Source organism: Oncorhynchus nerka, unplaced genomic scaffold (genome assembly GCF_034236695.1).
Source record: "Oncorhynchus nerka isolate Pitt River unplaced genomic scaffold, Oner_Uvic_2.0 unplaced_scaffold_3559, whole genome shotgun sequence".
Lineage (NCBI taxonomy): Eukaryota > Metazoa > Chordata > Actinopteri > Salmoniformes > Salmonidae > Oncorhynchus > Oncorhynchus nerka.
This window is the reverse complement of record NW_027037735.1, coordinates 9,654-21,388: the sequence shown is the minus strand read 5'-3', so window position 1 is coordinate 21,388 and position 11,735 is coordinate 9,654. Positions and strand designations below refer to the sequence as shown.

General features: G+C 54.7%; 1 protein-coding gene and 1 pseudogene across 1 annotated transcript; one reads left to right on the top strand and one right to left on the bottom strand.

The window, feature by feature from the left end:
• Positions 1–213: 213 nt before the first annotated feature.
• Positions 214–8,017, bottom strand: LOC135566729 (fascin-like; annotated as a pseudogene).
• A 120-nt stretch (positions 8,018–8,137) lies between these two features.
• LOC135566728 (uncharacterized) lies at positions 8,138–9,163 on the top strand. The gene has a single exon (XM_065014354.1). The coding sequence runs from the start codon at positions 8,138–8,140 to the stop codon at positions 9,161–9,163; it is 1,026 nt and encodes a 341-aa protein (XP_064870426.1).
• Positions 9,164–11,735: the final 2,572 nt, after the last annotated feature.

The following is an 11,735-nucleotide window of genomic DNA, read 5'->3' as shown; positions in this document are numbered from 1 at the left end:
AAACAGAAAGGAAAAGTTCCAGTTTCTCAAAGTAAAAAAAAAAAAGGTTTGGAATATTTTTATATATAGTTACATTTAGTAAATTACCCAGAAACACTTGAGTCAGACACAGGCATTATCAGAACTACAATGGCGGTCTAACCTCTCACCTGTGTGAACCAACAGTCAAACACACACACACACACACACACACACCTTTCCATCCATCCATCCTTACACCACAGCGTTGACCTCTGGCTAGATCACAGTGGGTCACATTTACGTGAGAATTATGAGATTAAGCACCAGATTCCAGTCGTGAGGAGTGAGGAGTGTGAGACCAGGAAGTCATGTGAGAGATGGTGTTTGTATCAACAGATCATTCTCCATGATAATGGCTGTGCCTTAAGAGAGAAAATCTAAAGAAATTCTTCCAGTCAGAGGTTAGTTAACGTCCCACCAGATCAGAGCTCTGGACAGCTGTAGGGACACACACACACACACACTTCCTTCACGGGAGATCAAAATATCCACCAATGAGCTCCCAGCTAGAGGATGACATCATTTCCTCTAGGTTACATTGGAACGTTTCCTGTGATACAATATTAATGAGATGAGGGACTAAACCCATTCCAGAACACCGTGAGAATCCACTTCCAGTTTTTACCCAATGCTCAGAGACCAGCCTCTAGTTCCAGACAGAACCAGGTTCTATTTAGGATTCAATACCATCCCTGCTTTTAGACATTTAAAAAGGTCATTTCAGAATAAACCCGACATATGCAGCATTTACCGTGAACATTGCATTGTGGGATTGAATCCTGGCCAAAATCAGGTCCTACATGATAAATACTTGTCTGACCACCATGTGTTGTTGAATACAGAGATCACAGGGACACCTGGATACAAATAGAGAAATAGATCGAGTTCAGTTGAAGAAGTGTTTAGTTGGGGGGGGGTGGGGTGTCAGCTGTTTGAGAGTGGGCCAATCATACATCTAGGACTGAGTGACACATCGAGCCACGTTGCTATTGGACGGGGAATAGTGTACAGCCCCACTAACTTTGGCAACAAATACAGGTGGGTACTGCAGAACTGTGAGAGGAAAAGGCAGAGAGAGAGGAAAAGGCAGAGAGAGAGGAAAAGGCAGAGAGAGAGGAAAAGGCAGAGAGAGGAAAAGGCAGAGAGAGAGGAAAAGGCAGAGAGAGAGGAAAAGGCAGAGAGAGAAAAGGGGAGGAAAAGGGGAGGGAAAGGCAGAGAGAGAAAAGGGGAGGGAAAGGCAGAGAGAGAAAGGCAGAGAGAGAAAGGGGGAGGGAAAGGCAGAGAGAGAAAGGGGGAGGGAAAGGCAGAGAGAAAAGGGGAGGAAAGGCAGAGAGAAAGGCAGAGAGAGGAAAGGGGAGGAAAAGCAGAGAGAGAGGAAAGGGGAGGGAAAAGCAGAGAGAGGAAAAGGGGAGGGAAAGGCAGAGAGAGAAAAGAGGAGGGAAAGGCAGAGAGGAAAGGCAGAGAGAAAAGAGGAGGGAAAGGCAGAGAGGAAAGGCAGAGAGGAAAGGGGAGGGAAAGGCAGAGAGGAAAGGCAGAGAGGAAAGGGGAGGGAAAGGCAGAGAGAGGAAAGGGGAGGGAAAGGCAGAGAGAGGAAAGGGGAGGGAAAGGCAGAGAGAGAAAAGGGGAGGGAAAGGCAGAGAGAGAAAAGGGGAGGAAAGGCAGAGAGAGGAAAGGTGAGGAAAGGCAGAGAGAGAAAAGGGGAGGGAAAGGCAGAGAGATTAAGAAAGCCTTTACATTAGGACATAACCTCCCCCAGCTCTTTCTCTCCCTCCTTTGTCCAGTTCACACAAAAAAAGGTCCTGTTCAGAGCGGTGGAATGTCACATAGAAACGTATGATGTAGATTAGATGAGGCGGGATTCATTATCAAGTGAAAAGAGATAATGGGATCAGCTCTAGGTCTTACATTCCCCCCTCCCTCCCATCTACGATATCGTGAAACATTTCACCCCACTGAACACAGCCCTGGTCTGGGAGGGGTTAGGACAGAGTTGAGAGAAGGATGGATGGATAGAGAGGGAGGAGTTATAGGGGATGCTGCCGCTTCGTTTGTCGTAGTAACGGGTCCAGTACTCCCAGAGCGTGCGCGGTCTCCAGGTCGTCGGCGTTGGCCTTCAAGACGCCGGCGTGGTCGCCGTGGAGATACTTCCCGTCGGGCGACGGAGCCGGATGGCGACCTTGTTGTAGTCGCAGAACTCTAACAGGAAGTCGACGGGTCGTCACTGCTGCTCACCACCGACGCCTCGCTGCCAACCATCCAGAACTTCCCCCGTCGAGTCTGAGGAGAGGGGGTTGGCAACAGGGTCAACCATGATGATATGTCTGAGGAGAGGGGGGTTACAACAGGTTCAACCATGATGATATGTCTGAGGAGAGGGGGGTTACAAACAGGTTCAACCATGATGATATGTCTGAGGGGGGTTACAACAGGTTCAACCATGATGATATGTCTGAGGAGAGGGGGTTAAACAGGTTCAACCATGATGATATGTCTGAGGAGAGGGGGGTTACAACAGGGTCAACCATGATGATATGTCTGAGGAGGGGGGGTTACAACAGGGTCAACCATGATGATATGTCTGAGGAGAGGGGGTTACAACAGGGTCAACCATGATGATATGTCTGAGGAGAGGGGGGGTTACAACAGGGTCAACCATGATGATATGTCTGAGGAGGGGGGTTACAACAGGTTCAACCATGATGATATGTCTGAGGGGGGTTACAACAGGTTCAACCATGATGATATGTCTGAGGAGAGGGGGAGGGGGTTACAACAGGTTCAACCATGATGATATGTCTGAGGAGAGGGGGTGGTTACAACAGGGTCAACCATGATGATATGTCTGAGGAGAGGGGGTTACAACAGGTTCAACCATGATGATAAGTCTGAGGAGGGGGTTACAACAGGGTCAACCATGATGATATGTCTGAGGAGAGGGGGTTACAACAGGTTCAACCATGATGATGTCTGAGGAGAGGGGGGTTACAACAGGGTCAACCATGATGATATGTCTGAGGAGAGGGGTTACAACAGGGTCAACCATGATGATATGTCTGAGGAGAGGGGGGTTACAACAGGGTCAACCATGATGATATGTCTGAGGAGGGGGGATTACAACAGGTTCAACCATGATGATATGTCTGAGGAGAGGGGGGTTACAACAGGGTCAACCATGATGATATGTCTGAGGAGAGGGGGGTTACAACAGGTTCAACCATGATGATATGTCTGAGGAGAGGGGGTTACAACAGGGTCAACCATGATGATATGTCTGAGGAGAGGGGGGTGGGGGTTACAACAGGGTCAACCATGATGATATGTCTGAGGAGAGGGGGTTACAACAGGGTCAACCATGATGATATGTCTGAGGAGAGGGGGGGTTACAACAGGTTCAACCATGATGATATGTCTGAGGAGAGGGGGGTTACAACAGGGTCAACCATGATGATATGTCTGAGGGGGTTACAACAGGTTCAACCATGATGATATGTCTGAGGAGAGGGGGCGGGGGTTACAACAGGGTCAAATCATGATGATATGTCTGAGGAGAGGGGGGTTACAACAGGTTCAACCATGATGATATGTCTGAGGAGAGGGGGTGGGGGGGTTACAACAGGTCAACCATGATGATATGTCTGAGGAGAGGGGGTTACAACAGGGTCAACCATGATGATATGTCTGAGGAGGGGGGTTACAACAGGGTCAACCATGATGATATGTCTGAGGAGAGGGGGGTTACAACAGGGTCAACCATGATGATATGTCTGAGGAGAGGGGGGGTTACAACAGGGTCAACCATGATGATATGTCTGAGGGGGGTTACAACAGGTTCAACCATGATGATATGTCTGAGGAGAGGGGGGTTACAACAGGGTCAACCATGATGATATGTCTGAGGAGAGGGGGGTTACAACAGGGTCAACCATGATGATATGTCTGAGGAGAGGGAGGGGGTTACAACAGGGTCAACCATGATGATATGTCTGAGGAGAGGGAGGGGGTTACAACAGGGTCAACCATGATGATATGTCTGAGGAGAGGGAGGGGGGGTTACAACAGGGTCAACCATGATGATATGTCTGGGGGAGGGGTTACAACAGGTTCAACCATGATGATATGTCTGAGGAGAGGGGGGTTACAACAGGGTCAACCATGATGATATGTCTGAGGAGAGGGGGTGGGGGGGGTTACAACAGGGTCAACCATGATGATATGTCTGAGGAGAGGGGGGTTACAACAGGGTCAACCATGATGATATGTCTGAGGAGAGGGGGTTACAACAGGTTCAACCATGATGATATGTCTGAGGAGAGGGGGTTACAACAGGGTCAACCATGATGATATGTCTGAGGGGGTTACAACAGGTTCAACCATGATGATATGTCTGAGGAGAGAGGGGGGGTTACAACAGGGTCAACCATGATGATATGTCTGAGGAGAGGGGTTACAACAGGTTCAACCATGATGATATGTCTGAGGAGAGGGTGGGGGGGTTACAACAGGGTCAACCATGATGATATGTCTGAGGAGAGGGGGGTTTCAACAGGGTCAACCATGATGATATGTCTGAGGAGGGGGGGGTTACAACAGGGTCAACCATGATGATATGTCTGAGGAGAGGGGGTTACAACAGGGTCAACCATGATGATATGTATGAGGGAGAGGGGGGTTACAACAGGGTCAACCATGATGATATGTCTGAGGGGGGTTACAACAGGTTCAACCATGATGATATGTCTGAGGAGAGGGGGTTACAACAGGGTCAACCATGATGATATATGTCTGAGGAGAGGGGGTTACAACAGGGTCAACCATGATGATATGTCTGAGGAGAGGAGGGGGGTTACAACAGGGTCAACCATGATGATATGTCTGAGGAGAGGGAGGGGGTTACAACAGGGTCAACCATGATGATATGTCTGAGGAGAGGGAGGGGGTTACAACAGGGTCAACCATGATGATATGTCTGAGGAGAGAGGGGGAGGGGGTTACAACAGGTTCAACCATGATGATATGTCTGAGGAGAGGGGTTACAACAGGTTCAACCATGATGATATGTCTGAGGAGAGGGGGGTTACAACAGGGTCAACCATGATGATATGTCTGAGGAGGGGGGTTACAACAGGGTCAACCATGATGATATGTCTGAGGAGGGGGGTTACAGCAACAGGGTCAACCATGATGATATGTCTGAGGGGGGGTTACAGCAGGGTCAACCATGATGATATGTCTGAGGAGAGGGGGGGGGTTACAACAGGGTCAACCATGATGATATGTCTGAGGAGAGGGAGGGGGGGGGTTACAACAGTGTGTGTGTGTGTACTAACCCTGTAAACTGTACGTCCCCTCTCTGAAGGTCAGGGTAAAGTAGTGTGTGTGTGTACTAACCCTGTAAACTGTACGTCCCCTCTCTGAAGGTCAAGGTAAAGTAGTGTGTGTGTGTGTGTGTGTGTGTACTAACCCTGTAAACTGTACGTCCCCTCTCTGAAGGTCAAGGTAAAGTAGTGTGTGTGTGTGTGTGTGTGTGTGTGTGTGTGTGTGTGTGTACTAACCCTGTAAACTGTACGTCCCCTCTCTGAAGGTCAGGGTAAAGTAGTCGTACGAGGAACGGTTGGAGTCCAGGGTTCCTGTGACCTTACGACACCCGATGAAACCGTGTTCCCCACGGAGGACAATGATTGGACGGTTAATCAGCTTCATCAGGAACTCCTCCGACTCACCTGGAGGGACAAACACTCATATTACCCATGTCGCCAAAGACCAAAGAAAGCCTTTGGTCTTTGGCGACAGGTCAAAGGTTATACCCTCATAGCCCGGGGACACTCCTAGCCCGGGGACACTCCTAGCCCGGGGACACTCCTAGCCCGGGGACACTCCTAGCCCGGGGACACTCCTAGCCCGGGGACACTCCAAAATATTTATTTGGGAGGCTCCACGTGTTGTAAAGGGCTTAGCAAGAAAAACTTCCAAAAAGGACTAATTCAAAGAAAAGAGTTGTAATGAAACCAGACTATTCATATTGTGCCATTATACCACAACTAACTGGTGCACCACGGCACAGAAGCCACATGTATGAACAGGGAGAGACTAGGAGTTGGTATGACCCTTGAACAGGGAGAGACTAGGAGTTGGTATGACCCTTGAACCAAGTCATCTGGAACAGGGAGAGACTGACTAGGAGTTGGTGTGACCCTTGAACCAAGTCATCTGGAACAGGGAGAGACTGACTAGGAGTTGGTATGACCCTTGAACCAAGTCATCTGGTACAGGGAGAGACTAGGAGTTGGTGTGACCCTTGAACCAAGTCATCTGGAACAGGGAGAGACTGACTAGGAGTTGGTATGACCCTTGAACCAAGTCATCTGGTACAGGGAGAGACTAGGAGTTGGTGTGACCCTTGAACCAAGTCATCTGGAACAGGGAGGGACTAGGAGTTGGTGTGACCCTTGAACAAAGTCATCTGGTACAGGGAGAGACTAGGAGTTGGTATGACCCTTGAACCAAGTCATCTGGAACAGGGAGAGACTGGGAGTTGGTATGACCCTTGAACCAAATCACCTGGAACGGGGAGAGACTAGGAGTTGGTATGACCCTTGAACCAAGTCATCAGGAACAGGGAGAGACTGACTAGGAGTTGGTATGACCCTTGAACCAAGTCATCTGGAACAGGGAGGGACTAGGAGTTGGTATGACCCTTGAACCAAGTCATCTGGAACAGGGAGAGACTAGGAGTTGGTATGACCCTTGAACCAAGTCATCTGGAACAGGGAGAGACTGACTAGGAGTTGGTATGACCCTTGAACCAAGTCATCTGGAACACGGAGAGACTAGGAGTTGGTATGACCCGTGTGCCAAGTCATCTGGAACAGGGAGGGACTGACTAGGAGTTGGTATGACCCTTGAACCAAGTCATCTGGAACAGGGAGAGACTAGGAGTTGGTATGACCCTTGAACCAAGTCATCTGCATCTGGAACACCCTGTTGGGTTGCTCTTTTACAACCCAAAGGCTGTTTTCACACTGACCGGCAACGTCGACGGTAGCAGCTAGCTGGCCGTTCTTCTTGGCAGCGACGTATTTCCCGTTGGCGGCACGGAGAGTCAGCTTCTTACCACAGTACTCCATGTCAAAGTAACAGTTGGCAGTCCTGTACACACACACACACACACAAATATAATTCTCAACAGGGTAGAACATTGTAATAACATCTATTACTGGAGCCACCTCTTTATGGAGCAATGAAGCCGACGGCTAACAGCCGACACCCCGCAGCTAGCCGACGGCTAACAGCCGACACCCCGCAGCTAGCCGACGGCTAACAGCCGACACCCCGCAGCTAGCCGACGGCTACCAGCCGACACCCCGCCTAGCCCGGCTACCAGCGACACCCGCGCTAGCCGACGGCCAACAGCCGACACGCCGCAGCTAACCGACGGCTAACAGCCGACACCCGCAGCCAGCCGACGGCTAACAGCCGACACCCCGCAGCTAGCCGACGGCTACCAGCCGACACCCCGCAGCTAGCCGACGGCTAACAGCCGACACCCCGCAGCTAGCCGACGGCTAACAGCCGACACCCCGCAGCTAGCCGACGGCTAACAGCCGACACCCCGCAGCTAGCCGACGGCTAACAGCCGACACCCCGCAGCTAGCCGACGGCTAACAGCCGACACCCCGCAGCTAGCCGACGGCTAACAGCCGACACGCCGCAGCTAGCCGACGGCTAACAGCCGATACCCTGCAGCTAGCCGACGGCTAACCTTCGATAGCTGCAGTATAACAGTGTGTGTGTGTGTGTGTGTGTGTGTGTGTGTGTGTGTGTGTGTGTGTGTGTGTTATTACTTAGTGGAGGCGGTACACTGTAGTCCTCCAGAAGAGGTGAGGGTCCAGTACTTCCCGGCAGCAGTCCGGAACGCACACTTCCTGTTCTCACGACACATCTCCACCTGGAACACTTCCTGGTCTCCCTCCTCGTCCTGATTGGCTGACAGGTCCATGCCTGGGGGTCAGGAACGAGCAGAAACGCACTACAGATTTGTACAAAACATTAAAAATTACATCCCTGATATTGAGTTGCAGCCCCCTTTGGCCCTCAGAACTACCCTAATTAGTCGGGCATGAACTCTGCTAAGGTGTCGACCCCAACGCCTCCCACACGTCGACCCCCAACGCCTCCCACACGTCGACCCCCAACGCCTCCCACACGTCGACCCCCACGCCTCCACCCCCACGCCTCCCACACGTCGACCCCCCACGCCTCCCACACGCCGACCCCCACGCCTCCCACACGTGACCCCCACGCCTCCCTACGTCGACCCAGCGCCCCCCACGTCGACCCCGACGCCCCCACACGTCGACCCCCACGCCCCCACACGTCGACCCCGACGCCCCCACACGTCGACCCCCTGCGTCGGCCCCCACGCGTCCCACACGTCGACCCCCACGTGACTCCCCCACGTGAAACCCCACGCGTCCCCACGTCGGCCCCCACGCGTCCCACACGTCGACCCCCACGCGTCGACCCCCACGCCCCGTCGACCCGCCCACACGTCGACCGACGCCCCCTACATCGTCGACCCCGACGTCGACCCGACCCCCACACGTCGACCCCACGCCCCCTGCGTCGACCCCCACGCCTCCCACATCGTCGACCCCCACGCCTCCCACGCCGACCCCGCCTCCCACACGTCGACCCCCACGCCTCCCACACGTCGACCCCACGCCTCCCACACGTCGACCCCCACGCCGACCCCCACGCCTCCCTGCACGTCGACCCCGACGCCTCCCACACGTCGACCCCGACGCCTCCACACGCCGACCCACGCCTCCCACACTGTCGACCCCGACGCTCCCACATCGTCGACCCCGACGCCCCTACACGTCGACCCCACGCCCCCCACGTCGACCCCCGCCCCCCACGTCGACCCCCGCGCCCCCACACGTCCGACGCCCCCACACGTCGACCCCGACGCCCCCACACGTCGACCCCGCGCCCCCACACGTCGACCCCGACGCCCCCACACGTCCACCCTACCGACCAGGGCCCCCCGGCCCAGGGTCCTCATTGTGATATGGGTGTTGTCCTATATTTTTATATTTATATAGACCTTCCCCACAGGAGGTCTTTAGGCAGTCACTGTTAATAAGAATTTGTTCTTAACCGACTTGCCGAGTTAAATAAAGTTGTAAAAAATAAAAAAATAAATATAAATAATACAGTGACAACGGTGCAACGAGAGAGAGAGACAGAGAGAGAGACAGAGAGAGAGAGACAGAGAGAGAGAGACAGAGAGAGAGAGACAGAGAGAGAGAGACAGAGAGAGAGAGAGACAGAGAGAGAGAGAGAGAGAGAGAGACAGAGAGAGACAGAGAGAGACAGAGAGAGACACAGAGAGAGAGACAGAGAGAGACACAGAGAGAGACACAGAGACAGAGAGAGACACAGAGAGAGACACAGAGACAGAGACAGACAGACAGAGACAGACAGAGACAGACAGAGACAGACAGAGACAGAGACAGAGACAGAGACAGAGAGAGAGAGAGAGAGAGAGAGAGAGAGAGAGAGAGACAGAGAGAGAGAGAGAGACAGAGAGAGAGAGAGAGAGACAGAGACAGAGACAGAGAGAGACAGAGAGAGAGAGAGAGAGACAGAGAGAGACAGAGAGAGACAGAGAGAGAGAGAGAGAGACAGAGAGAGAGAGAGAGACAGAGAGAGAGAGAGAGACAGAGACAGAGAGAGAGAGAGAGAGAGAGACAGAGAGAGAGAGACAGAGACAGAGAGAGAGACAGAGAGAGAATGTCTGATTGTGTTGGTCCTCCAGGCTGGGTTGAACTGGAGAGAAGCTGGGATACATGGGGAGCCAGATCAGTCTGTTCTACACACACACACACTCTTACAGCAGCTAGCGCCAGCCACAGACAGACCGAGACAGACAGGTAGCACCAGCCCCAGACAGACAGAGACAGGTAGCACCAGCCCCAGGCAGCACCAGCCCCAGGCAGCACCAGCCCCAGGCAGCACCAGCCCGCTGCCTAGCCAGACAGGCAGCACCAGCCCGCTGCCTAGCCAGACAGGCAGCACCAGCCCGCTGCCTAGCCAGACAGGCAGCACCAGCCCGCTGCCTAGCCAGACAGGCAGCACCAGCCCGCTGCCTAGCCAGACAGGCAGCACCAGCCCGCTGCCTAGCCAGACAGGCAGCACCAGCCCACTGCCTAGCCAGACAGAGGCAGCACCAGCCACGCTGCCTAGACAGACAGGCAGCACCAGCCCGCTGCCTAGCCAGACAGGCAGCACCAGCCCACTGCCTAGCCAGACAGGCACACCAGCCCACTGCCTGGCCAGACAGGCAGCACCAGCCCACTGCCTAGCCAGACAGGCAGCACCAGCCACTGCCTAGCCAGACAGGCAGCACCAGCCCACTGCCTAGCCAGACAGGCAGCACCAGCCCACTGCCTAGCCAGACAGGCAGCACCAGCCCACTGCCTAGCCAGACAGGCAGCACCAGCCCACTGCCTAGCCAGACAGGCAGCACCAGCCCACTGCCTAGCCAGACAGGCAGCACCAGCCCACTGCCTAGCCAGACAGGCAGCACCAGCCCACTGCCTAGCCAGACAGACCGAGACAGACAGCACCAGCCCCAGGCAGCACCAGCCCGCTCCCTAGACAGACAGGCAGCACCAGCCCCAGGCAGCACCAGCCCCAGGCAGCACCAGCCCGCTCCCTAGACAGACAGGCAGCACCAGGCAGCACCAGCCCCAGACAGACCGAGACAGACAGCACCAGCCCCAGGCAGCACCAGCCCCAGACAGCACCAGCCCCAGGCAGCACCAGCCCGCTCCCTAGACAGACAGGCAGCACCAGCCCCAGACAGACAGGCAGCACCAGCCCCAGGCAGCACCAGCCCCAGACAGCACCAGCCCCAGGCAGCACCAGCCCGCTCCCTAGACAGACAGGCAGCACCAGCCCCAGACAGACAGGCAGCACCAGCCCCAGGCAGCACCAGCCCCAGGCAGCACCAGCCCCAGGCAGCACCAGCCCCAGGCAGCACCAGCCCACTCCCTAGACAGACAGGCAGCACCAGCCCCAGGCAGCACCAGCCCGCTCCCTAGACAGACAGGCAGCACCAGCCCCAGGCAGCACCAGCCCGCTCCCTAGACAGACAGGCAGCACCAGCCCCAGGCAGCACCAGCCCCAGGCAGCACCAGCCCCAGGCAGCACCAGCCCGTTCCCTAGACAGACAGGCAGCACCAGCCCACTCCCTAGCCAGACAGGCAGCACCAGCCCACTGCCTAGACAGACAGGCAGCACCAGCCCCAGGCAGCACCAGCCCCAGGCAGCACCAGCCCCAGGCAGCACCAGCCGCTCCCTAGACAGACAGGCAGCACCAGCCCCAGGCAGCACCAGCCCCAGGCAGCACCAGCCCGCTCCCTAGCCAGAACCCTGCCCTGCTGTAAAATCAGGAGACTCACACAGGAGAGAGAGACCAGACGAGAGAGCTGGTGCAATCGTCATCACCCCCTGCCCTATCCCCATCTGGACAGGAGGAATACCTATGTCAGAATGATGTTCATCGACTACAGCTCAGCATTCAACACCATAGTACCCTCCAAACTCGTCATCAAGCTGGGGGCCCTGGGTCTCAACCCCTCCCTGTGCAACTGGGTCCTGGTCTTCCTGACTCCCCCCCAGGTGGTGAAGGTAGGAAACAACATCTC